The sequence below is a fragment of the Eptatretus burgeri genome, chromosome 17 (genome assembly GCF_056783735.1).
Source record: "Eptatretus burgeri isolate ZD-2024b chromosome 17, Ebu_testis_v1, whole genome shotgun sequence".
NCBI lineage: Eukaryota > Metazoa > Chordata > Myxini > Myxiniformes > Myxinidae > Eptatretus > Eptatretus burgeri.
In genome coordinates, this window is record NC_140977.1 from 58,391,284 (window position 1) to 58,418,783 (window position 27,500).

At 44.1% G+C, this 27,500-nt stretch overlaps 1 protein-coding gene across 2 annotated transcripts in view; it reads right to left on the bottom strand.

Moving 5' to 3' along the window:
* Positions 1 to 19,014, bottom strand: part of LOC147010233 (myosin-binding protein C, cardiac-type-like) — an 87,736-nt gene extending 68,722 nt beyond the window's left edge. The window contains exons 1-10 of one of the 2 annotated variants that reach the window (XM_085863387.1): positions 18,850 to 19,014; positions 15,523 to 15,792; positions 5,524 to 5,559; positions 5,216 to 5,326; positions 4,888 to 4,962; positions 4,474 to 4,547; positions 4,187 to 4,304; positions 1,104 to 1,152; positions 650 to 709; positions 117 to 283 (exon numbers count right to left, since the gene is read on the bottom strand). In XM_085863387.1, coding sequence (XP_085719513.1) covers positions 117 to 283; positions 650 to 709; positions 1,104 to 1,152; positions 4,187 to 4,304; positions 4,474 to 4,547; positions 4,888 to 4,962; positions 5,216 to 5,326; positions 5,524 to 5,559; positions 15,523 to 15,792; positions 18,850 to 19,000 — 1,111 coding nt within the window. In that variant the 5' untranslated portion in view covers positions 19,001 to 19,014. The remainder of the gene's footprint in view (positions 1 to 116; positions 284 to 649; positions 710 to 1,103; positions 1,153 to 4,186; positions 4,305 to 4,473; positions 4,548 to 4,887; positions 4,963 to 5,215; positions 5,327 to 5,523; positions 5,560 to 15,522; positions 15,793 to 18,849) is intronic. The other variant, XM_085863388.1, reaches the window with a different exon arrangement.
* Positions 19,015 to 27,500: the final 8,486 nt, after the last annotated feature.

Sequence of the window (27,500 nt, forward strand, 5' to 3'; positions counted from 1 at the left end):
TCTGCACAAGACAAACACTGAAAAGCTGAGCACAGAAGAAGAATGAATGTTTGGGTAGTTTGCAGTGAAGGTTGATGGCAGAATAATGACTGAGTAGTAAGAAATAACAAGCACACCTTCACTCTTCACTTGTGGCTTCATCTTCTTGAGGCGTTTGAGGAGGCCGCGGAGGTCTGTAATTCCATACTCGAATGCAATTTTCTCAAATTCTGATGGTTTTGCATTCTTGAGGATCTCCCAAATGTCCACGTCCGGTTCACTGGGTTCTTCCACCTTCTTCTCGCTGTTTCACGACATGTTTTTGTGTTTTGTGTGAAGCATGATGCAGGTTGTGTTCGGCAACATTCTTCTTTTATTTCAACATTATATTTAGTTGTGGCACTATAAGATTCGTTTCAACATTGCTAGAGGACCCTGTTTTTAAATTTCAACATTGCTAAAGAAGTTGCTATTTTTTTTCTTGATGAATGGTCCACAACTTTTCAGAATGTCATCAGCTTGGTTTACTCTCTTTGATCGATATGTTTGACCCCCACCATCTGCAAACTTCCCTGAACACTGACCTGCTCCTCTCCCAAACCCCTCACCTGTTGCCATCCAATTACCATCTACTTCTTATCTTCTTTGGACAATGACAAATACAACTCACCGTTTCTTCAGCAGAGCGCTGAAGTCCAATTCTCCTGCATCCTCTTCTGTCTCTTTTCCACTAAAGAAAGCACACCACCCATGAGATTCAATGAATGCACCGATTAACAAGGTACCCATTGTGGACACCCTTTCACAATTTAATACTACTACTAATACTACTACTACTACTACTACTACTCTGTTTACCCTTTTGCATTTCGTTCTCTTGGGGAGAGGGCAATGTGAGGTTCAGGCAGGAATTTGGAATTTTGGACCATGGGATCGGCAATTTCTCGCCAACTCTTCGAGTCCGACTACCGCCCTCTCATATTCAAGAATGAGTGACCTGTGTTGGTTTACCTGGATGATAAGTGACCTATATGTTAACCACGTGATGAAAGGCTGAGTAAAGGTTTTTAACCCCTCAATTTCCCCCAAATCAAACCTCATAATTTGCTGGTGCTGCTACTCACACACGTTTGAAGGCCTTGCGGATGTCCATTTCCTCACCAACCGGTGCTACTGCAAGTGAGAATGTGGACAAAACAGATATTTGTCATTAACGTGGACGATACTCATTACTCGTGCATGAATGTTAAGGTACGATAGAAAGATCATGAACAAAAACAGATAAAGAGAATTCATGATGGATACGGATATTGTGGTCATACAAATATGGTTTGGGATCAGAAGTTGATTATTTAAATTTTTATGGACATCGCTTGATGATAGTCAGTGTAGTCTCATGGAAATGCCAGGCATGTGAAATGAGCATAGTGAGCTTTAAAAGCAGGTAGTTCTGGGTTTGGTTAGTGAAGATTATATATGGAGGGAAATCGGACTACTTTGTCACCTTTGCGAGCACATTCCCATCCAGGTGGATCATTGAAAATAATTTTCCACCATATCCCTTTAATAATGGGTTGTGGCAGCTTTACATGTGTAAGATTGTCTTTGTGAAAGTCATTGTAGCATCTTTAACATCCACCAGCAACCGATGCCAGCGGACGGGACACCCGGCTTAATGTCCCGTCTGAAGGACAGCCGGCTCGATATGACGCTCTGCCTGCGAAACATTGGGGAATTGAACGAAACAAAGACAGATACGCTACCCCTGAGCCATAGTTATCCTTCATCATGTGAATGACAATACAAACTACATTCGGAGTTAGACACACAACTTGTGCTCTGGTAGTTTATGTGCAAGTCCTGATGACTATGTGCACATTGAAGGTGAAGAGGATGCAAAGAATGAACAAAACATTCAAGTGAAAGCAAAGAATGAGACATGAAGGATGGTGAAATCCCAATGGAAAGGTGAGATGTTGATCGTTACCGTTGTAAACGTAGCACAAGATCGATGGAATGAGATCGGGTAAGAAATGGATGGATCAGGATGTCATTGGATGGTAAACAGTGGGATGAGATTGGAAGGATGGATTGTGCATGGAGGATAAAGGGGGAAGGAATGGAAACAATGTTCATGTTATTGCATGGAATTCCATCGGTCGTGGAAGGAAAAATAATCACAATTCTGCATTAATAACAATCCACCTGTAATCATACACTTGCTAGTGAATGAGAAAGGTCATCGTCATCCCCTTCCCTCCACCAGTTTAAATATAAATGCTTGGCAGGCCAAACCCCGAAATATCTTGGCAATGTTGAACTTTGACTCCTGTAAAATTGAAAGGACTACTCCAGACCAATGTTAACCTGTTTTAATCCATAGCGCAAGGATATGATAAGGTATGGCTTGAACAATTCGTCTTTGAATTGATGCGAATTTGGGGTCTGGGTGGACTTAATCTTTAAAGGTACGTACCTTCATACATAATTGAGAATGGGGCTGGACTGAACCAAGGTACCTCCATACCTAATTTTGGTCCGGGTATACTGAACCAAGGTACCTCAATACCTAATTTGGGGTCTGGGTATACTGAACCAAGGTACCTCCATACCTAATTTGGGGTATGGGTGTACTGAACCAAGGTACCTCCATACCTAATTTTGGGTCCAGGTGTACTGAACCAAGGTACCTCCATACCTAATTTTGGGTCTGGGTGTACTGAACCAAGGTACCTCCATACCTAACTTGGGGTCTGGGTGTACTGAACCAAGGTACCTCCATACCTAATTTTGGGTCTGGGTGTACTGAACCAAGGTACCTCCATACCTAATTTGGGGTCTGGGTATACTGAACCAAGGTACCTCCATACCTAATTTGGGGTCTGGGTATACTGAACCAAGGTACCTCCATACCTAATTTGGGGTATGGGTGTACTGAATCAAGGTACCTCCATACCTAATTTTGGGTCCAGGTGTACTGAACCAAGGTACCTCCATACCTAATTTAGGGTCCGGGTGTACTGAACCAAGGTACCTCCATACCTAATTTTGGGTCTGGGTGTACTGAACCAAGGTACCTCCATACCTAACTTGGGGTCTGGGTGTACTGAACCAAGGTACCTCCATACCTAATTTTGGGTCCAGGTGTACTGAACCAAGGTACCTCGATACCTAATTTGAAGAGGATTGGTTTAAAAATGAAGGAATGGTGAAATGAAGGAATGTATTGTAAATGTTGCAAATATTGATAAGAGAAGAAGATCGAAAGTTAAAGCCAGACCCCAAATTAGGTATGTGGGTATTTGCAAGGGTTATCTGAAATTAATTTTCCATCTTCTTCTCTTATCTATATTTCCAGGGATTCTGGAGCACAAGTGCTATTTGTCAGGGCCATGCGAAACTGAAAAATTCTGAAATGAACAATCCATGTTAGCCAGTTGTTGTTTTTGTTGAAGAACCTAATGTTTATTTAATTAAAATGGGGGAAAACAAAGACAAAACTAGAGGGGGAGCACTCGGGAGAGTGCAAAACCTCCGCCGCCAATACTGCTGGGTCACTCAAGTGAATCTTATATCTTATTCATTAAATATGATGTCAACAGTGCTGACAGTTATAGTTCTTTTCTCCAACATTTTTTTGGGGGGGGGGATGGGGGTTGGAAATCACTTAAAAAATGAAGAAATGCAAAAAAAACAAATCGAAATTTTGTTGAAAAAAAAGTTGCAAAAATTTTTTTTTCTCGAACAATTTTTTTTGGGGTGCGGGAGGTTGGAAATCACTTAAAACATGTAGAAATGCAAAAAAAATCTTTTTGGGGGGGGGGGGTAACCATTTTTTTTGGGGGGGTTGGAAATCACTTAAAACATGTAGAAATGCAAAAAAAAAAAAATTTCTCCAACAATTTTTTTGGGGGGGGGACCAAGTCCAAAATTTAATGGCATGATCCTTGGACCATACCTAACCCCCCCCCCCCACCACCAAGTTTCGTCGAAATCCGTTGAGGAGTTTTTCCGTAATACTGTTCACAAACAAACAAACACACAAACAAACAAAGAAACAAACAAAGAAACAAACAAACAAACAAACAGAAAGGGGTGAAAACAGTAACCTCCATCCATCTTCGAAGATGGCGGAGGTTAATAACCACAATCCATAGTGAGGGCCGTAAGCTCTGTATGGCGGCGTTGTGCGTGCTTACCTACGTACCTGTAATGCTTACATCAAAGCTGCAGCTGTCCATGGTTCCCTTGTGTGAGAGTTCACACCTGTACTTCCCCGAGTACATCTCCTTGACTTTGATCATACGCATCTCAAAGGTGTAAATCTGCACCACAGACAGACGGCATTCTCAACCAGTCCCTCTGTGTCCAAAACCCTATAATTGTACAAAATTATCTTCATTCCGAGAAGTGAGCAAACCTGGGAAGACTGCCGGCTTGACATCTCTAACGGGGGGGCTTACTCGGTAAAATTAGATTACGAGAAAAAGTTACCTTGGTGTTCCTATCAAAGGTTTCTTTGAATTGCAGGTGTTTTCCAGCTTTGCTCGACAAATCCATCCATTTTCCTATCAACGTGAAACCAAGAAAGAAAAGGTTCATGAGACCGACCTGTGTATACCTATCAGTATACATTGTTAATCACATCTTGTTCTTCATCCCTTCATTTGGAGAACATGTCCTCTCACCATTGCATATCCTCACTTCATTATATTCATTTTCATGAGCACTTTCCTCTTTTTCTCACTTTAGTAACATCATCCCACTTGCCTGCCTCATACAAGAGGAAAGTGAGCATCAGTTCTTCGGACTACGTGTCTCCTCCATCCTTCATTGCAAATGACTTCAGGGCAGGGAGAGGCAATGATTAGGATAGAGGACAACAGAGAGAAACGGTAACTACCTTACCTTTAAACCATTTCACTTGTGGCCTTGTGCTCAACTTGGATCCATCAACCTTTGCAGTAAAGAGATGGTCTCCACCTGGGTACACATAGAGAGGGTCACGAGGTGGAGGACACTGCACTGCAGGTGGAGGTGAAACTTGCATTGAAAAGTTTCCATGTTTCGGTGGAAATGTTATTATTCTTTCAAACTCTTATCAAACCTGAACTCTCAACTCTGTGGACGTGACCTTGCAGTGATGGGAATTTGGAGAGGGTGCAAGGAAATAATGATGTAAAACACAGACATTCATGGTATCCTCCTAAGTGTTGTTTCCGTCCCCCATGCTTACCCACAACCACATGGGCATTCTCTATTTTGTCCAGAAAGAGACCAGCCAAAGCCTGAGGCCTATCCCTTTCTTCCTTCACAGGAGACAACACATCTGGCTCTGATGCTGGACCTGTCAGTAGAAGTAATGAATACACAAGATCAGTACATACTTTCATAATGAACACCACTGGTATCATAACAATAACATACGAGTTCATCTGATGATGTTTGTTCAGCGAGTTGGAACGGATTTGCATTGTGTTATTCACAATGATCGTGTGTAATTGTTGGAATGTGTGCTATTTTTTGTGCGGAGTAACGAACTACCTGGTTCAGCAGGTGTTTTCTCATCTGGCGACTGCACTGCAGTCAGAGAGGAACATGCACCATGTTACAAGGTAAAGTCACATTTCATGGGACATGATAATCACCTTGCACTTATTATAGACAACTCTGAAGGTTAAAATTGAACAAACATTCGACTGGTATGGTAATTGAGATGAACACAGAAAAACAACGAGAAGGACACTCGGGAGAGAGCATACCCCTGCTTCGCAATGCCTGATCCACGAGAACATATCAGGCCCAATACATGTTTGAAATATCATGCTATACAGTACTATATCGTTTTGGGCCCAATCTCTCAATGGTGAAGAATCACTTTAAAAATTAAATAATTCTCGTACCCAGATCCGGATTCGGATCTTAACCAAAATGAATCAATTCCTCCTTGTGACACACCCAGCCTGTCCACCAAGTTTCGTTCGAATCCGTCCACAACTTTTTTTTGAGATATTGTGCTCTATATTAGTTTAGCCCGATCTCTCAATGGTGAAGAATCACTTAAGAAGTTCTAGTAGTCAGATCCGGATCTTCACCAACATATAATCAGTTCGTCCGTATCACACAACCAACCTGTCCACCAAATTTCATCCGGATCCGTCAACAACTTTTTGAGATATCCTGCGCACAAAGAAACAAATGAAATTGCTCGTTGAGTAAGGAATTTCCGGAATAACTTTGCCACATCTCCATGATGTCTGAAAAAACAAAAACCTGGAAATCAATTTGGTTCTTATAAGTCGATAGTGCTACTGTTTAATGAGTTATAGCACTTAGTTTGGTCATGATCATCACTTGGACGTCAATCGGACTTGAAATGGCGTTTTTATCGCAATTTGAAATTTTTGACCCAACTGCGAAGAAGGGTCTTGGTGTGACACCCCAATGAGACGTATGGTTGGATGCAGAATTGGAAGATGCACATTTTGGATTTGCTTTGAAGTCGATACGACCATTTTAGCGGACGTTATTGTGAAAATAAGAATTTCGGTTTTTCGGTGACCTTGACCTTGACCTTTGACCTACATTCACCAAAAATGACAAGTGTCTAAGTTGGACCATGGCCGACGTCTGTACCCAGTTTGATCATGATCACTGAAACGGTGTGGCTGCTACAGGGTAAACAAACACACAAACAAACAGACACACAGACACAGAATGACACACACAACCGACCAACATCATTGCCGAAATCCGAAGGATTCCAGCAATTAACAAACAGACAGAAAGGGGTGAAAACATAACCTCCTTCACCTTCGGTGGTGGAATTAACTAGAATGGTACTCGGTAGAGTGGACCGCATACCTCCACCAAGCTGAACAGGTTACATTTTGGATCCACTGGGACACCGGATCTGAATCCGGATCTGAACCAAAATCCAATCCGCTTGTTCTTGTCACTTTCCCAACTCATCCACCGTTTTATCACAACTCATTCACAACTTTTTGAGATACCGTGTGATATATCGTTTTTGGCTCCATCTCTCAATGGTGATGAATCACTTAAAAACAAAAAATTTTAATCTCCAATCCGAATCTGGATCTTCACCAAAACCTAATCATATCATTTCGTCCATGTCAAACACACAACCTATCCACCTAGTTTTGCCTGAATCCATTGACAACGTTTTGAGATATCCTGCTTGCAGACAGACAAACAGACAGATAGGGGTGAAAACGTAAGCTCTGCCCACCTGTGCTGGTGCAGGTAACGATGGAATGTAATCTGTTTGAGTGGATGAACAAAAACGCATAGATTGGACACTAAGGGGAATAGGAAGGATGATCAGTGGTTGATTTCCATGAATTAGCAAGGAAACACCGAAGTGGTTTTGGTTTGCAGAGTGCGCAACACACACACACACACACACACACACACACACACACACACACACACACACACACACACACACACACACACACACACACACACACACACACACACACACACACACACACACACACACACACACACACACACACACACACACACTTTAAGGCCCGTTTATGATGTCTATGAAGGTGTTATTAAGAGGGTTTCCAAAATTCGGATTGTTGCCACAGAGCAGTTTAAAAACAAGTCTGTTTGCACAAATGGCACAGATGTTACATTGATTGCACTTGATGTCTGAAGAAGGTCCTTCACAGGTAATCGGTGAACTACCTGTTCAATTTATTTATCATTCAGAGGTTCCTGAAACAGCACAGATACACAAAGGCATTCAACGACACACGATAAAGGGGAACTTACATTAATTTTAGAGTGTCAGTTTCAAACTACAAGGGTGTGTTGAAACATAAAGCCTCCGACTAATTTTCTCCAAACCAAGTAAAGATGATCCAACGAAACAAAGCACAGTCCGCACATTAGTTCTTCTTGCCACTGGGTGCGAAGTTTCGTGATTCTGACACGAGATGTTTCAGTGCGAAGTTAGCCAAGATGGCAGAGGGCAGCACTACATTGTCAGTGCTGTGAAGCGCAGGAGATGAGAGTTCGGATGAGTGATTAGAGATGAGTTGGGATGAGTGCCTGGAGGCGAGAGTTGGGATGAGTGACTGGAGGCGAGAGTTTGGATGAGTGACTGGAGGCGAGAGTTGGGATGAGTGCCTGGAGGCGAGAGTTTGGATGAGTGACTGGAGGCGAGAGTTGGGATGAGTGACTGGAGGCGAGAGTTTGGATGAGTGACTGGAGGCGAGAGTTGGGATGAGTGGCTGGAGGCGAGAGTTGGGATGAGTGGCTGGAGGCGAGAGTTGGGATGAGTGGCTGGAGGCGAGAGTTGGGATGAGTGCCTGGAGGCGAGAGTTGGGATGAGTGCCTGGAGGCGAGAGTTGGGATGAGTGACTGGAGGCGAGAGTTGGGATGAGTGCCTGGAGGCGAGAGTTGGGATGAGTGCCTGGAGGCGAGAGTTGGGATGAGTGCCTGGAGGCGAGAGTTGGGATGAGTGCCTGGAGGCGAGAGTTGGGATGAGTGCCTGGAGGCGAGAGTTGGGATGAGTGCCTGGAGGCAAGAGTTGGGATGAGTGCCTGGAGGCGAGAGTTGGGATGAGTGACTGGAGGCGAGAGTTGGGATGAGTGCCTGGAGGCGAGAGCTGGGATGAGTGACTGGAGGCGAGAGCTGGGATGAGTGACTGGAGGCGAGAGCTGGGATGAGTGACTGGAGGCGAGAGTTGGGATGAGTGACTGGAGGCGAGAGTTGGGATGAGTGACTGGAGGCGAGAGTTGGGATGAGTGACTGGAGGCGAGAGTTGGGATGAGTGACTGGAGGCGAGAGTTGGGATGAGTGACTGGAGGCGAGAGTTGGGATGAGTTACTGGAGGCGAGAGTTGGGATGAGTGACTGGAGGCGAGAGTTGGGATGAGTGACTGGAGGCGAGAGTTTGGATGAGTGACTGGAGGCGAGAGTTGGGATGAGTGACTGGAGGCGAGAGTTGGGATGAGTGACTGGAGGCGAGAGTTGGGATGAGTGACTGGAGGCGAGAGTTGGGATGAGTGACTGGAGGCGAGAGTTGGGATGAGTGACTGGAGGCGAGAGTTGGGATGAGTGACTGGAGGCGAGAGTTGGGATGAGTGACTGGAGGCGAGAGTTGGGATGAGTGACTGGAGGCGAGAGTTGGGATGAGTGACTGGAGGCGAGAGTTGGGATGAGTGACTGGAGACGAGAGTTGGGATGAGTGACTGGAGATGAGAGTTGGGATGAGTGACTGGAGACGACAGTTGGGATGAGTGACTGGAGACGACAGTTGGGATGAGTGACTGGAGACGACAGTTGGGATGAGTGACTGGAGACGACAGTTGGGATGAGTGACTGGAGATGACAGTTGGGATGAGTGACTGGAGATGACAGTTGGGATGAGTGACTGGAGGCGAAAGTTAGGAGCATCATTACAATCCTGAGAGTAAGAGACGGTCAATGCAGTACCCCAACAAAGGATCACCAATCTAAGAACTCCAACTTGACTCCATCAGATTTCATAATAATACAAGAAAAAAACATTTCCAGAAAAATATAAAACATGAAGGGATGAAATCTCAAAAAATACAACCAAACAAGGTAGGAATGACACCACATTACGATACCACAATCCCCTTCTGGTTTACCATCATGACATCTTTTGACATTGTATTTTTGTGGGATTGTGATGGGAATAATGGTGGCCAAGTAATATAAATATGCTCGTTAATCCTCCCCCATTAATCCTGCCTTCATAAAAAAAAAATGTTGGAAACAAATTTTCGACCTACAGTACAAACAAATCGATTTACCAACAGGGATCATGTGATGGACACCAAATGAGAAGCTGTGATGCTGCAGTGATATTTCAGAGTAAAATGACACCGTTCCTGTTCATCAACATCTAAGAACACCTGTTAAACGTCTTTCCACAACCCTCCCGTAACAGATTGGAGCAGTTTATTGGCACACAAAATGTAATTTTAACATTTATTTGGCTTTTTTTTTTTTTTTTTTTTTTTTGTATACCTTGGTCGAGGCTCGTATGAGAGCTAACACACAACTCACAGCAAGGAGGCATGAGACAAGAGGGGCGGGAGTGGAAGGGACAAAACATTGGGGAACAGACACGTGAACTGTGGAAGGGAGAGGGATGGGGATGGGACGGGGAACATGGCGAAGAGAAGATGGACATTACAGGGACTTTCAGGAAGGAAAGCAGGGGAATTGAAGGAGGTGGGCTTGGGTGGATTATCGGGGGTAGAAAAGATCGAGGATTTGGATGGGGGAAGATAAGAGGTGGTGGTGAACAGCTGTTTTGAAAGCCTGAAGGGAAGAATGGGAAAGAATAGAGTGAGGAAGTTTATTCCAAAGGCGGGAAAAAGAGGAATGAAAGAGTGAAGATGAGCAGTGATTCGTGATTTTGGTAGTTTTACCAGAAGGGGGTTGTTGGCGGACCTTGAGCGCCCTGTGGAAATGTGGTTGGGACAAATCGCAGAGAGAGCAGGGGGGCAAGGCTGGAGAGGAGTCGGTAGAAGACAGAAAGACCACCGACCAACCTGCGGTGATTGAGTGAGAGGCCCAAAGACTCAGCTTCATTGCGGGAGATGCCAATGATCTTAAAAGCCCTGGTTTCGACAGCGTGAAGTCGAGAAAGGTGGGAGGCAGGAGCACCAGCCCAGAGGGAGAGCAGTACTCCATCAGGCTACGGACAAAAGCTTTGTAAGTGGTCAGGAGCTCAAGAGGGCCGAGGAAGGACTTTGCAGGACGGAGGATTCTCAGTCGGCGACTGGCTTTTGAGGCAAGGTTGGAAATGTGACTTTCCCAGGAAAGGTCAGGCCACATAGTGAGACCTAGAACCTTGAAAGAAAAGACTTCTTCCAGCAGATTGTTGAGAAAGTGAATGAGAGGGTTTTGTAAACGGTCCTTTCGAAGAGACATAGTGAGAGTGTGAGATTTGTCTGGATTGAAAGACATGTTCCACGTGTTGGACCAGTTTGTGATTTTATCCAGATCTGCAGTGAGCGAAGAAGCTGCTGCTTGCCGGGCTGAGGGATGACAGATGGTACGGCAGAGGGTGGAGTCGTCGGCAAAGAGAAATAGAGGATTTTCCAGAGAGTCCGAGAGATCATTGATGAAAACCAGAAAAAGAACAGGGCCCAGAACGCTACCTTGAGGAACTCCAGCCTGCACAGGAAGAGGGGATGAAAGAACTCCATTTAGGGCCACACGTTGACTGCGACAGGAGAGGAAGTCTGCGAGCCATGAGTGGAGATGGCCTTGAATACCATGGGCAGAGAGTTTGGTGAGTAGGGCAGGGTGCCAGACTGTGTCAAAAGCACATGATATGTCCAGGGATACGGCTCGGATTTCCTGTCTGGCATTGAGGACCTCCATCCATTGATGGGAGAGCAGTAGCAGCATATCTAGGGTAGAGTGACCTGGTCTGAAACCAAATTGATGATTGGAAATCAAGCCATTGGAGAAGAGGAAGGATTTCATGTCTGAAGCGATGATGGATTCCATAACCTTGCTGATGATTGGGAGAAGGCTGATTGGTCTATAGTTACAGGGATCTGTTTTTGCACCTTTTTATGCAGGGCAGTGATGTTAGCAGATTTCCAAGCAGATGGCAGATGACCTTGGGAAAATGAGAGGGTGAATAGAACAGAGAGAGGGTGAGCAAGAGCAGAAGAGCAGGCTTTGAGGACACGTGGGCTGATGCCGTCTGGACCGGTTGCAGAATCTGACTCGAGGTTTGAAAGCAAGCTCTCCACCTTGTCAGGAGAAAAGGATACAGAGTCCAGGGACAGTTGGGTGCGACTGGGTAAAGTGGGTAGAGATAGTGATGGGTTTGGGACACAAGATTTAGCTGCAAACACCGAGTTTAGACATTCAGCTTTATCACGTGTGGAATCAGCAGTGCGGCCATTTGAGGTAAGGGAGGGGATGGAGGGGGAACATACACCAGAAACAGATTTGATTAAACGCCACCAGGATTTTGAGGAGGGAGAGAGGTTTGAGAGTTCAGACTTGAGATGAGAAAGATGTTGTTTTCTGGCTCTCCTGAGGGTAGCTACACACTTGTTCCGAGCTTTGTGGAAAGAACTGAGATTGCCCTCAGTTGGGTTTGCTTTCCATGAGGCAAAGGCAAGTTGTTTCAGGACAACTGCCTCACCACAAGCTTCAGTAAACCAAGGGCGGGAGGAAGGGTAAGACAACTGAACACGAGAGGGGATAAATCTGTGCATGAGGGAGAGCAAGTTTCTTTGAAAGAATTCCCAGGATGAGTTGATGTTTGAGAAAGTAGTGATAGGAGACCAGTCTGTAAGTTTGATGGCTGCTCGGAGACCCTGCCAGTCGGCTTGAGTGAAATGCCAGACTCGACGGCGGTGAGGTGGTTCTCTGATAACAGCCAGAGAGATGTCCACTTTAATAAGGACGTGGTCAGAAGAACCAATTGGAGCGAAGGAAGAGCAGCAGATATTGTCAGGGAAATTTGTCAAAATCAGATCCAGAAGAGATGGAGTACCATTGGTTGAGATCCGGGTCGGGAAGTTGACCGATTGAGTCAGTCCCAATGAGTCACAGAAAGCTTTTGCTGATGTCCCATGGCAGGTGAGAGAGGTACCCACACCTAGCCAACTGGCGTGATGACAATTGAAGTCGCCACATAAGAGGAAGAGAGAGTTTGGATGAGAAGATAGAAGATGGTCCATGTTTTCGGAGAGTGAGGTGTAGATGGAGTCATCACTGTTCGGTGGACGGTACAGTACACATATAAACATGAGGTGGGAGTGGAGGGGAAGCCGAAGCCAGAGGTATTCCTGGGGTGTGGGGGAGTGAGAGCAGTGCAGGGAGAGTGAGGAATAGAGTCTTTGATGAAGAGAGCAACACCTCCACCAGGACGAGGCTCAGGTCTGTCATACCGTAAGAGGGAGTAACCAGGAGGGATTCTTGGGAGTCCGCCACGTCTTGGGAGAGGAAAGTTTCTGTTAGGCAGATAATGTCTGGTTTGTCAGTGGCAACCTGCATGGAAAGATCTGAAAGGTTTGAGCGAAGGCCCCGGATATTTGAGGTCCACACTTTTAATGAAGAGGTAGGGGAGGAGGCTTTTGGTGCAAGAGGTGGAGGGGGCGGGGGAGGGTCGGACGAGGGACGAGGGGGGGAGGTAAGGAGGGTTGCTGAAGGAGTGTGGGGTAATGCAGAATAGCGCGGGGAGGGGACCGAATGAGGAGGAGAAAAGGCTCTGTGGTGCTGTGAGAGAGGGGGGGACAAGAGACAAGGAAGATGGCAGTTGAGGATTTGAGAAGGTCGACTGAAGAGATGGAGGTGAGAGGGCAGTGGAGGGAGGCAGGTTGGTGGATGAGAGGCGGGGCAACTTAGAGAAGGAAGAGTGAGGGGGATGAAAGGTGGGAGAAAGGTGAGGGGGAATTTTTGAAAGAGGTGAGAGGGAGGCTTGGAGGGAGAAGAGTGGGATGGTTGCTTTGAGAGTGAGAGTGAGGGGTGAGGGGGGTGAGTTGGCACTGAAGTTGGAAAAAAAGAATGGTTGATGGAAAGCGAGCATCCATGGCAAACTGTGGTTTTTAAAAGTTTTAGGTCAGAGATGCGATTTAACACAATTCTTGATGGATGCAATGAAGGCGAATTCAGAGAATGGAGAGAAGAAGCGCTGTAATAGTTGGATTTTTTAGGCAAGGAATGAAGGAGAGGTCGAAATGAGAGCAGTCTGTTAAAATAGCAGAAGAGTAGTGCATTGTGAAACAGTAAAGAGTACCACATGTGTGAGAGAGGAAGATGAAGCATTATAAGATCGTTTTTGTTGTTAATATTAATGTATGAGAGAGTTCAACAGATTAGGTCATGGAAGTGTAAAAAACAAAAAAAAGAAATCGAGGAAGACGAGGAGGAAGTTAAGAGGAAGAAGAAGTAGCAGAATCGGGAGAAGGTTGTTGTTGTTGTTGTTGTTGGATTTTTTTTTTTTTTTTTTGAGATAAGAAAGAGATTAGTTGGGAGAATGGGGGATGTTTGGAAAGTGGGGAGGATGAAAATTGAAGGTAATGGGGAGGATAGAAATTGAAGGTAATGGGGAGAAAAAACAAACAAACAAAAAAAAAAAACGATCAAACACCAAGTGGAACCGGTAGGCCTCAAGCCTAGGACTAGGCCTCAAACACCAGGTGAGAACGTCGACATAAATACTCACAAAATAGCACGATTTTTGAAACAAAACCGAACTAGGAACACACATTAACATGTAGGTGAGAAAATTAAACAGTTAAAACGGGACAAATAACAACCGGAACTTAACTTTGAGAATGTCAGCAGGGAGCCCCGAAGGAGACCTCTTGCCGCTCAAAACCGGAACCGGAAGTGATCTGAGACACGTTCCAAACCACCTCGATCCACAATGCAAGTCAGCCAAGTGGTGCTAACAAAGATGGCGCTAGTTACATGACCTCAAGTTCACCGTGGCAACACTTTTCATGAGCTATGAGTGTTCTATTTCTTTTTAATGTTTTATATACTTTGTTATTTTGGTATGGATTAAATACATCTGTTATTAAATTGTTTTAATACTCGTTTCAGTTGATTTGGGTGATGTTTTGGAATGGTTCTGTCCGTCATCCATTCGCCCCCCCCCCCTCACGATCCTGGGCTGGTTTGGTTGAGTCTACATTTATGTTCGATTTATTTTTGTCATAAAACGATTAATGTTTCATTTATTTTAAAATTTAGGATTGCGTGCACGAGCCGAGAGACAAAGTAACTTCCTCGTGTAGGAATCACCATCATGGCTTCTGTAGTTGTTGATGTTGATCGGGCTACAGTTTTACATTGTTTTGAGAGGGAACAACGAGAAAAAGAACAAATTGGCGATTTAGCGATCTCTCGATGTGGTACTTTAATGATGTATCGTGGGGTCTTTTTTAAGTCTTGCTTGTTCAGAAAACGCTCGAGAATAAAAGATATGACTTTTAAATGCTTATGACTTCACTCGATAGGAGTTTGAGTGTCTCATTATGTACACATTTGAATGGGTGGCCATATTTTTCCTGTATCATCCCTACATATGGAGTACTACTGTACTCCGTGATTCCGCATCATAATGTTGCCCCGACTTTGCTCTGTTACATTTTTATCTCTTCCCCAAACTTAAGGCTCACTTTTGTGGAGAACATTTTATCTTCCGATAATGATATCAAGGCTGCTGTGAAACGCCGGTTAAATCAGCAGGATGCACAAGTCTATCGTGACGGAATCACAGAACTATTTTAACATTGGCAGAAACGTGTTGACTGTAATGGTGATTAATAAATATGCACCATGGTCAAATAAAGATCGATGTTGGTATCTGTTTTGCTTCATTCGAATATAATTACCTGTTTTGGAGAAAAAGCAAAGGAGGCTATATGTTTCAACATCTCCTCATATATAACTGCAGAGAAAACACATGGAGACTATGATGTTGGGGCTACACATTATCACCACCTGTCATGTACGTGTAAGGAGGGGACCAACAGGACCGACGTACCTGGTTCCTTGATCGACAGTTTAAAGGGGGATTTTGTAGTTCCTGCCACCAAGGTGTATGATCCAGCATCATTGATTGTGACATTAGAGATGACCAAGCAATGAGACTTGCCCTTGGTGCTCGTAGAATACCGGGCACCTTTTTGAAGATCTTTGCCATCCTTTTGCCATTTTACCTTGACTCCCAGCTTTCCAGTCTCTGCTAAAAACTCTGCCTTGTGTCCGACCTCCACCGCTACATTGGTCGGCTTTACAGTAAAGACTGCTGACCCTGAGGCATAAATGGAAATCATAAAGAATGAGCATTAGAAATAATTCGTATCACCTTATTCACCACAAAAAGGTGTCATTATCTAATATACAGTATAAAGGTCGTTCTAACCACTGACTGACTCATTGACTGATATTAGAGATCGGTACTGTCCGGGTGAGGTATAAAGCTGAAATTTTGCATGCCGACGCACATCAAAGCTGATACACTGGGAAAAATCACAAAATCATCGGACAACATCCATAAATGAAAATAAAAATAAATGAAAAAAATAAATGAAAAAATGCTTGCGAGTGATCTGAGACAATGGGGAAGCTCGGTAATTCTATGTGGCCGATGGATATCGAGGCCGATACACCTGGAAAATTACAGAACTGTCGAAAAGCATCCGTAAATGAAAATATAAATGAATGAAAAGAAATAAATGAAAAATCAAATGCAGGTGAGCGACCCGAGACTATGGGGTAGCATGGTTCACATGCTTACATAATGTGAAAAGCCCACCCCACTGGTATATTTATATATTTACTTATGACACTATGAGAACTGTGTCCTTCTCCTTCATATGAAAGAAAATTGATATTTCCTCATGTCCTGTACATACAATATGTGTAATGTACAAGTATCCCGAGTATAGATTACGTTCTGGTGATGCTCCGCTAAACCACCATGACAGAAACTAAACGAGCGTACATCTCTTGAACTCATTCCAATCTCAAACAAGCATCGGTAAAGATGGTGACCTGAGTTATGGCTCCACAAAGTTCTGCTTCCTAAATCCATTTCCCTTCCAGGTAGAGTGCATACCTCCACCAAGCTGAACAGTTTACATTTTGTATCCTACTAATTGGCTCAATCTGGATCCACACCTGAACCAAAATCGAATCAACTTGTTCTTCTTAACTACCCGACTCACCCACCAAGTTTTGACAGAATCCGTCCACAACCTTTTGAAATATCCTGCTCACAGACAAACAGACAGACAGACAAACAGGGGTGAAACTAGAACGGCACTTGGTAGACTACACACCACCTGGTTGAACTTTGTACATATTATATCCCACCAAGAGGCCAGATCTACATCAGGTCCTGAAGCAAAATCTAATGAGCTTGTTATTGTCTCCTACCCGACTCACGCACAAAATTTTGTCATAATGAATCCGTCCACAACTTTTGAAATATCCTGCGTTATATCGTTTTTGGCCCAATCTCTCAATGGTGAAGAATCACTTGCAAAATTAAAAAAAATTCTCGTATCCGGACTTGTATTCAGATCTTCACCAAAATCCAATCAATTCGTCCTTGTCACACCCCCAACCTGTCCCCTAAATTTTGTCTGAATCTGTCCTAACTTTTTGAGATATCCTGCTCAGAGATGGACAGACAAACAAACAAACAGACAGACAGACAGACATGGGTGAAAACATAACCTCTGTCCACCTTCGGTGACGTAGGTAACTGCAGCTCGCTGATACATTGTCTATCCCTAATTTTGTTTTTGTCGGAAAACTTTTCTCCATCTCTCCGCTCTTTCCAATCATCCATCCCTGTTTTCCCGCCACTGCCTGCCCCCTCCCTATCACTCATCCCTCCAAGGGGGCTATATTCAGCTGAGACGTGAGCCTTCTGCTGATACTGGAATTCCTCTTACGGCTCGATTTTCACTTGCAACAGGAGCAGGTATGATGTGAATGACAAAAATGAAAGGAATAAAAGAAAAGAATGAGATACATTCGCAGTTTACACAGAACTGGGGTGGAGTACACAACAGATATGGAGTGTTTTGGAAAGTATATTGGAAGTGAAGGTCAAGGTGTTCAGGTGGGAAAAGATTTTTTACAGTTACTAGTTCGTTCATAGTTTGTGTGATTAGTACAATTAGTTCATAGTTTGCGTGATTCGTACAATTAGTTCATAGTTTGCGTGATTCGTACAATTAGTTCATAGCTTGCATAATAATTACAATTAGGTCATAGTTTGATTAGTACAATTAGGTCATAGTTTGTGTGATTACTACAATTGAAATACAGTAGGTTGAAGTTGTAGGCGAAAAACACAGAAAAACAATCAACATAATGATCCAGCAATAGAATCCATTACGTGACGTGAACAGCTGCGATGACGATGGTGAACCGAAAGGATTTTGCTGAGTGAGCTGTATGACCATTACTGCAACGATCACCATTCCATTTGGATCTATTTACCGAGTCGATCTTGACACCTCCAACTCCTACTCAATGCGGCTCAAAGTAACATTGAGTACGAGCGTGTAACCGCTCTCGGTGACTGTAACCACAAAATCACCCTTAAAGGTACACACAGATCAACGACCAACGTCCTCCTCCAGAACCTTCTGAAACTGCTTCACTCAATGAAGAGGATCAAAGGTTGAGGAATTGATCAGGATCGATGAACTTGTCACGGATTTCTAAAGGACGTTTGAAAAAAATCAAGTGTTATCCCTTATCTGTCATGTTCATCCATATACAAGGATTGCACAGTTTGAGGCAAAGCCACAATGCAGCTGTCATGTTGATCACTCCGCATCATGGACATGTCCAATTGTCTCCTCGTTATCCTGGTTTGTTTTTTTTTGGAACTCTTTGCACGTTCTGCTCCAAATCAATGCAGTTTGACGGTAGCGGTGGTGTAGTAGGTTTGGCAGCAAAAGCATTTCCAGAGCATGATGGAAACATGAAGGGGCACGGGTTGGTGCTGCAGGGTGTTCCACACAGCACCAGCACAAGGGGCACGGGTTGGTGCCGCAGGGTGTTCCACACAGTACCAGCACTCGCAGCACAATATCCATGACAAGTATTGAAATCCAACACGACGTGCTAATCCATAAGATATCTGCCTTCCAATAAAAAGATAGGAAATGCTTTAAAAAAAAAAAAAAAAAAGGCTGACATTTGACTGGTTATTTCATTCTTTTACATAATTTTATATAATTACAAAATGTAATTTTAACTTTTTAATCAACAGCTTGCAAAATACCAGATACACAACCAACTCTAATTGAATGGACGATGAATGAAAGTTTCAATATGAGCCCACCTGCTGGTTTTGACACAGGCATGTTGGAACAGAGCAGCAGGGACTTCGCAGGAACCTCGTGGGAATGCAAGCTCAGTGAAAGAATGCTTTTATAGGTCAGTGATTGGTGGGGGTTGGGGTCTCTACCCAGCCCATATTTTCTCCTTTTCATTTACCCCACCCATACATTCTCAATTTCATTTCACTTGTCACTTTCGCAAATCCTTCCCTCAACCACAACCTCCTCCATGCCTTCCCTTACTCGAGCCTCCGTCACCAGCAAGTTCCCAAGACTTGTTCCCGTAGAAAGTTGCTCAAAGTGCTCCGATCCCATTTGACTCTCGGAGCCAGTCGAGGGTTGGGCTCTCCAATGCGTTTTTAACTTTTATTTTCCTTATTCTTTCTTCTTAATCCCAATTTCTCCTCTTCCTCCTCTGGAATTTACCTTTTCCTGCATGTTTCCTTTTTTTAGAGGTGGTAATTGACAGTGATAAGCCTGAGAGTAAAGAAGAGAAGAGTTAAGACGGTAGTAAGGCAGAGGACTTTTACTCAGAGAGTAGTTGATTCATGGAATGGTCTCCCCAAAAAGGCAGTGGCAGCAGAAACAGTAGATAAGTTTAAATTGGAATGAGACAATTGGACTGGATGGGTTTGAGGGTAGTGGAGCAGCGACTGAAACCCGAATCCTTTCCAGGTTCCTCCTGATTACTCCTTTGCTCTTTACTTCTTCGGGTTCCTTCTTGGTCTTCCGTTTCAATAGATACCTGGAAGTATTGGAGATAGAGGGGTAGAGGGATGTTGGCAGAACTTTTAGGTAGCTCAAGTATGGATGGTTGATTGTGTGCATCTGTACGGATTGTTGGGTCTGGAGAAGTCCCATCAAGGGGTGGTGTGTGGTTGATTTGTGTTTCTCGCCCAAAATCCTCCTTCGCCCACCCCCCTTCCCCCCACGAGAAAAAAACCCACAAGAAACCACAAAAAAACAAAATAATAAAATATAAATAAATTGCATTTTTCTATTTTTATTTAAATAATGAAAATAAATATATTTGCCCATTTCTATTTTGCCACTGTTGGGATATCCCTGGTAATGCATCATTGTCTCATCCACATTCCTCCCCTCATTCCCACAATTTAATTACCCTTTTAGGTCATCTCTTCGAGCATAACCTAATAATATGGGTGTCGATGTCCTTTGATCCGTCCGTCCGTCTGTCCGTCCGTCCGTCCGTTCACAATGAAGTTGAAGCGGGAGATCTGGTCATCAGCAATCCTGATAGAGGTCGATGAGACGCACATGATGGTATGGCTTTCAAGGTCACCGAAGGTCAAGGTCAAGGTCACGAGGCCTTTGAAGTTGCGAAAATGACGATTTTGAAATTCTATCTCCTCCGCCATTTCTCAAGCGATCTTGAATTTGATTGTAGCATATGAATCTATGGGACAATATCTAAATTTGGTCGGGACGGATTTTCGATATTCGCTTTCATGTCACGTGACTTCAAAGTTGGCAAAAAATGTGAAAATGCCGATTTTCAAAATCTATCTCCTCCTACATTTCTCAAGCCATCTTGAATTTGATTGTGGCATATGAATGTATGGGACAATATCTAAATTTGGTCGGGACGGATTCTCGAATTTCGCTTTCAGTTTCGTGTCACGTGACTTCAAAGTTTGCAAAAACTGCCCCACCTTCAGGAGGCCATATATTCCCTACTGGGCATGGTAAAAGTTAGTGAATGGTGTCATTGCATAGCAGCTGACCTTGTCTTTCATGTCCATTCGAAAGAATACCGATATCTTTGAATATGTACAAGTCACGTGACTTTGAATTTTGCGAAAACTGCTTCATGTAGTTGCAAAATGACGATTTTCAAAATCTATCTCCTCCTACATTTCTTAAGTTATCTTGAATTTGACTGTGGCATATGAATCTATGGGACAATATCTAGCTTTGTCCAGGCCGGATTTTTGATATTCGCTTTTGTTTTCACGTCACATGACTTCAAAGTTGGCCAAAAATCCCTCCTGACCGGAGAACACTACACCCTTGTAACAGGAACTCATCATACTTGTTTCTTGCAGAGATGACCGTCACTCCCGCACGGGTGTATTTTATTTATATTCAACTCGTGGAGCTTGCAACGGTTTCTTTTACATTTATTTATTTTATCAATAATATTTTAACTTTCTTTCCTATTCTGAGCATCATTCTATTCCTTAAATAATAATTTTACAATTGCCTTTGTCATCGAGTCTGAGTGACCTTGACATTTTGCGGATTATTCAATTTGCTGTGTCTAACAATGGCCTCTGGTGATAAGGTACCTTGGGCATTTTGGTAACCTGCTCAACAATGGTGTGGATGCCATTTTAAGCCAGCTTTTGATGTAATCGTTTCGCAAAGGTGGACTTGCTGGCACCTTTGAGGAGAGAGTCTATTTTGCAAGATTGGACAATGAGCATTAGGAGCCAGCTCGGTACAAATTACATACACAAAGGAGAGGGGTATCCCATAATAAAAATCCAAACAACTCCCTAGCCCCTGCTCCCACTCCTCCCACCACTCTCCATTTTATCCCAAAAGAAATGCCTTCCCTTCCTGGAAAGCAAACTCAAACGAAGGTAATCTAAGATCATTCCACAAAGCCCACAACAAATGTACGTCGTCCGGTCTCTGTATAGCCAGAAAACATCTGTCCAATCTCAAGAATGAGCTTTCAAACTTGTCTCCCTCCTCTATAACCTGGTAGGCCTTGTTAAGTCTGTCTCTGGAGTATGCTCTCCTTATATCCCTTCCCTCTCTTCAAATGGCACCGCAGCCGACTCTGCTCATGAGAAGGCCCAATGCCTCAATACTCTGTTTACTTAAAAAAATTGTCCCCAACACCTCACTCTCAGTACCCACCCTTTTCTGTCATACTCAACCACTCCTGGACTCTGTGTCGTTTACACCTTAAAAGGTGAAGATTATTTCAACCCTCGACTCTGACTCCTCCACTGCATCAGATGACATCAGCTAATGTGTCCTAAAACCTGCTCTGCTGTTCTTGCACATCCTCTCTGCCCTTTTCACCCCATCATTTGTCCGAGGTCATCTTCCATATGCTTGGAAATCCACCAACATCACTGCTCCACATAAAAAGTTGCAAAAACGAACCCCCCCCCCCCCAAACGACAGACTCAAAAGCAAGGTCATGGAATCCATCACTGCAGTTGATATGAAATCTTTCCTTTTCTCAAACAACGTCTGGGTTGCGGTTCTGGGTTCGGAACATTGGCAGCTCTCCCACGGGGCTCTCTGCTGACGATCTCAGTTAAGTTTCCGGTCGTTATCTGTCCCGTTTTAAATGTTTCTTTTCTCACCTACATGTTACTGTGTGTTCCTTGTTCGGTTTTGTTTCAAAAATCGTGCTGTTTTGTGAGTTTTCGTCGAACTTGTCTTACCGGGTGCTTGAGGCCTACCCATCGTCCCCCTCGGTGTACGATCGTCTTTATGTGTATTTTCTCCCCATTACCTTCAATTTCTATCTTCCCCACATCCCCCCCAACTAAACACGATTTCTTGTTTTAAATCCCCCCTCCCGTCCCCGTCCCCAAAAAAAGCTCTCCTTGCACACTCACGAGTCTCGATTTGTCTTCCTCTTCTGCTTCCTATTCTTCTTCTTCTTCTTCTTCCTCTTGCCGACACACCATCTTTATTCGACTGAGCTGACCCTCTCTCGCCATTACCTTCACGATTTCTTACAATCTACAACCTTCCATTCATCGCCATCCACTGACGTGGATTTCTATCCTCGAACCCAGCGTCGTGATCGAAAGGATTCTTTAGATTGTTGAGGGATCTTGTCCTCCTCGAGGATTCAACGTCTAGCCGACTCAGTGTTGCATGTATCGGGATAAAATAAAACCACAGAAGTCCAGTAATAATCAATGTCCACAAGGAGTTCTTTCTTCTGTACCATTTATTTGCTGTCTCTCACATCTTCCTCCCCTCCCCATATATCCATTCCATTTTATAAGCAGAGAGGGCTTTTGATCGCAAGAACAGAATGCACAGCTTATCAGCCCGGTCACCTTGTACTTGCAGAAAACCCAAGCAATGTCCAAAGTGTCAAAGAAAGACAAGATTATAAGTAGGTGGTAGGCCTTAACAACTAAATAGTAGAACAGTAGAGGAAAAACACAAACTCTTTGACCTACTCTGACTGAGGCAAAGGTTTCTTGTCTAGAGAGTAATAATTTCCCCAACACTCCCCCCTTGTTGCCTAAAAAGGCAACACTAGTTAAGTTTAACGATATATATTTTCTCTTCACTTGGAAATACATTCTCTCTTGCGTTTGAGTGTGCCCATTTTCTTGGGTAGTCACATCCCCCCTTTTCCCCATCGTAGAGCTCAGTCCCTTAGCCTTTCCTGTCCCGAAAGCCAGGTGGCTTCATGTGGTTGTACAGCTTCGGACCTGGTTGAGGTTCCGGTAGGCTCCTAGGCCGATAGAAGATAAGGCTACCCGTTGGGCTGCACAGCTGATTTTCAACAACCTATTTCGGGAACAGAGCAGATGAGCAAGAGTGGATTGACAATTCCCGTGAATATTGAAAACATTCATTTTTGCTACTTATGGATTTCCAAGTTCAGGTTCTATCTCAAAAGAGTCGTAGGACTCAGTCTCAAAACCAGGGTATGAGGGTGGTGCTTGGGCCACCATCACCTTTTTAGCAGTATTCCTCTTTAGACAAGAAACAATCAATGCCGGCATTGTAATTGTTGCACATCTAACAAGCACCACTGCAATGATGATCCACAATAACCCAACGGAAATCCAATGCAATAGGGTAGTTCCCCAGCCTCCAAAAATCCCTTCAAACCAGGAATAAAGCCCATCTTTCGTGAAATAATTGTGATACTTGGCTCCTTGTTTAATCTTGTCAGCTATGTTTGTGATTTTCTCCGAGTTATCAGGGATATAAGTACAACACTCAGAGTTAATTACAGCACACGTTCCTCCTTGAGCCGCGAGAATGAGGTCGAGCGCAACTCGGTTTTGCATTGAAACTGCACGTAGGGCGACGACCTCCGAGTTGATATCAACCATGCCTAGAGCAGTTTTATTTGCCAATAATTCAAGCGAAGCAGCTAACTCTGCCAATCCCACAGACGTTTGTCCAACACCGTAGTGAGGGATTATAATCATGAAGAACAGTTCAGTTGACGTAAAACCCCGTTTACCCCGTTTCAAATGCTCAAAAGGTGACTTAGATAACAGGCGCATATGTGGCAAAATATATGACAAGAAACAAGATCCACTCCAATTAACTGGAAGCCATGGGTATGCTCGATTTCCACACACGAAATAGGTATTATTTAAAGCGACTTGTGGTCCCATCGTGTGATTTTCATAAACATAATGACTGCATTCAGAATTCCCTAATCTTCTTTCTCCCCATGCCTCTTGTACCAAGCATAGTTCGGGTTTTTCTGTCGCCCGTTCAACCATAAAATGTGGAGGCATTTTACTTAAATTAAAATTTGGCCAAAACCAGTTACTGAAATTTCGTTGTCGGAGGCAATTTCCATTTCCATTGGTAACGATGTGGACGTTAAGGTTATTATCTTGTTTATCCCAGTTTTTTCCCTTTGCCCAGTACCCACACCATTCACTCAGATTAAATGGTATAGCCAGAAGCGGTATCCCAGTAACTGCTGAATGAGGTATCTTAGTACAAACCCAGCAATTGGTTTTATTAAAAGCTTTCGCGTGTTTACGAGAAAGAGCCAGATAAGTGTTTATTCCATGTGGTGAACCCACTTTGCTCGTTAAGCTTCTTCGGTCTCTGAATGCCCTAGGCTTAGTTTGGTGGGTAGTCTGATAGGCCCATCTCCAAAGAACATGCAAATAACGTTGATCACAGACAGTACTTATCGGTTTAACAGGCCAAGTACACATTGTACAACTTGCATTTAGAAGTACAAATAATCCTGCAATGGAAAGAATCATTAAAGTTATCAGGAAGCAATGTTCTCCTCGGGTTCTTTTCTGCCGTGTGCCAGTTTGCAGTGTGTGGCATGGATCCATGTTGCTCTTCCTTTACACTTCACAGCTGTATGGGTAGTTAGCAGTATTTGAAATGGCCCACACCAACGTGCCTGAAGAGAGTTCTTCCGTTTGTAAATTTTCACATTAACAAAGTCTCCGGGTTTGAAGTTGTGATGATCAGATGTGGCTGGTTCTGGCAGAGCTTGTTTCACCTGTGCTTAAAAAGTTCTTACAGCATCATTCAGAGAGATACAGAACATAAGCAACGTGTCGTCCATTTGCTGCACGTTCATGTCTTTTATAGTCAAAGGAGGTGAGTTCGGTAATCTCATTGGTCTTCCCATCAGAATCCCATGCGGAGATAAGCCAGTGTTTCGATTTGCGGTAGATCTCATAGTCATGAGAGCAATTGGCAGAGCATCTGGCCATTTTAATCCAGTTTGTTCACAAATCTTGGCCAGTTTATTCTTTAGGAATCCATTTTGCCTCTCTACTGCCCCCGCAGATTGCGGACGATGCGGGCAGTCGAAATGTTGCTTGATTTGCAATATGCGACACAATTCTTTCACCACTTCGGCTGTGAAATGAGTACCTTGGTCACTGGAGATCCTACAAGGTATTCCAAACCTACAGATGAAATCCTTCATCAACAGTTTAACCACAGTAATGGCATCTGCTTTCCGACAAGGGTAAGCCTCAACCCATTTGGTGAACAAATCGACGATGACTAACGCAAATTCAAAACCGCAGCATTTTGGTAACTGGACAAAATCCATCTGGATATGAACAAAAGGTCCGAATGGAATTGGATGACCTCCTGGGGCCATCTCCACCCCCCTTGCTGGGTTATGTTTTTGGCAAATATGACGTCTTACAATACTGTTCTGCAATTGGACTAAACCCCGGGGCAAACCACTGTCTCCCAATTGAAGCACTCATGCCCCCTTTGCTAGTATGCCCGGCCCCAAGTGCCAATCGGGCGAGCCAAGGTAATAGAGCTCTTGGTGCAACCACACGACCATCAGATGATCTCCATAATTTGGATTCATTTTCGAATTCACATCCAGTCAATATCCACAAATCTCGTTCTTTAGCACTGACAGCTGTCTGCAAAGTGTTTATATTGTCAATGGTCGGCGTTGCCTCTTGTCTCAATACACATTGTGATATTAAAAGAGCTCTGGTGTGGGCAGCAGATTTTGCAGCTGCATCTGCCCTGGCATTTCCCCGTGAGACGTCATCAGATCTCCCAGTGTGGGCGTCACATTTTACCACTGCAATTTGGTGAAGCAGAAGTATTGCTTCCAGCAGATTCGCAATCCATGCTCCATTCCTCACCTGCGTACCTGATGATGTTATAAAACCCCTTTCGCGCCAGAGTGCTCCGAATTCGTGTACAGCACCAAAGGCATAGCCGGAGTCAGTGTAGATTGTCACTATTTGGCCTTTGGCTAAATGGCATGCACGAGTGAGGGCGAACAGTTCTGCCTGTTGTGCGGAGCAGCTCCCAGCCAATCTCCCGCTTTCGATTACTTCGTGATCAGAGCAAACGGCGTAGCCTGTTAATAAATATCCATCAGGTGCACGTGATGATGAGCCGTCGACATAGAGAAACAATTCAGAATTTTGGATTGGTGTGTCTCTCAAGTCAGGACGGGGTTGACACGTGTGGGCGATTATCTCTTCACAATTGTGAGGATCACCATCTTGTACTCCTGGCAACAAACTAGCAGGATTCAGCGGTGCGCATCTCCTAATCGTAATGTTCGTGGGTGCTGTGAGTGAGAGTTCGTATGTCGTTGCTCTTGAAGCCGACAAATGCTGTGTTTTCGTTTTTAACAGTACAGCTGTGACTGCGTGCGGTACCAGGAGAACGAAAGTGTTTCCCACGACGAGCGCTTCTGTCGCCTGCACCGCGAGTGAAGCGGCTGCTACTGCCTTGAGACAAGGGGGGAATCCTTGCGCTACCGGATCCAATTTAGTACTGTAATATGCAACAGGCCGTAATTTATTTCCGTGCTTCTGTGTCAGCACAGATTGTGCGAACCCCTGTCTCTCACATGCGTACAAATGGAAAGGTTTTTCATAGTTTGGTAAACCCAGAGCGGGAGCCGAAGAAAGAGCTTGCTTTAACGTTACAAAAGCCTTGTCTGCATTTTGTGTCCACGCAAGTGGGCTGGGCGCGTTTGCCGAACCAATGTCCACCAGGTGGCGCACTAAGGCCGCATAATCTGGTATCCACTGTCTGCAATAGCCGGTCACTCCGAGGAAAGACCTCATCTGTTTAGCAGTAGTTGGCTTGGGCAGGTTTAATATTGCCGCTATACGTTCAGGGGAGATGCGTCTTGTATCTCCCTTCAGAATATGCCCCAAATATTTCACTTCTTCTTGGCAAAATTGCAATTTAGCTCTCGATGCTTTGTGTCCTTTCCTGGCTAAGGCCCTCAACAATGTCAATGTATCTCGTTCGCATGCGTCTTTTGACGCTGAACAGATCAGCAGGTCGTCAACATATTGAATCAGTGTGGATCCACAAGGGAAAACTACATCATCCAAGTCGTCTTTGAGGGCCCTCGAGAATAATGTTTGACTTTCACAATACCCCTGGGGCAATACAGTCCAAGTGTATTGCTTTC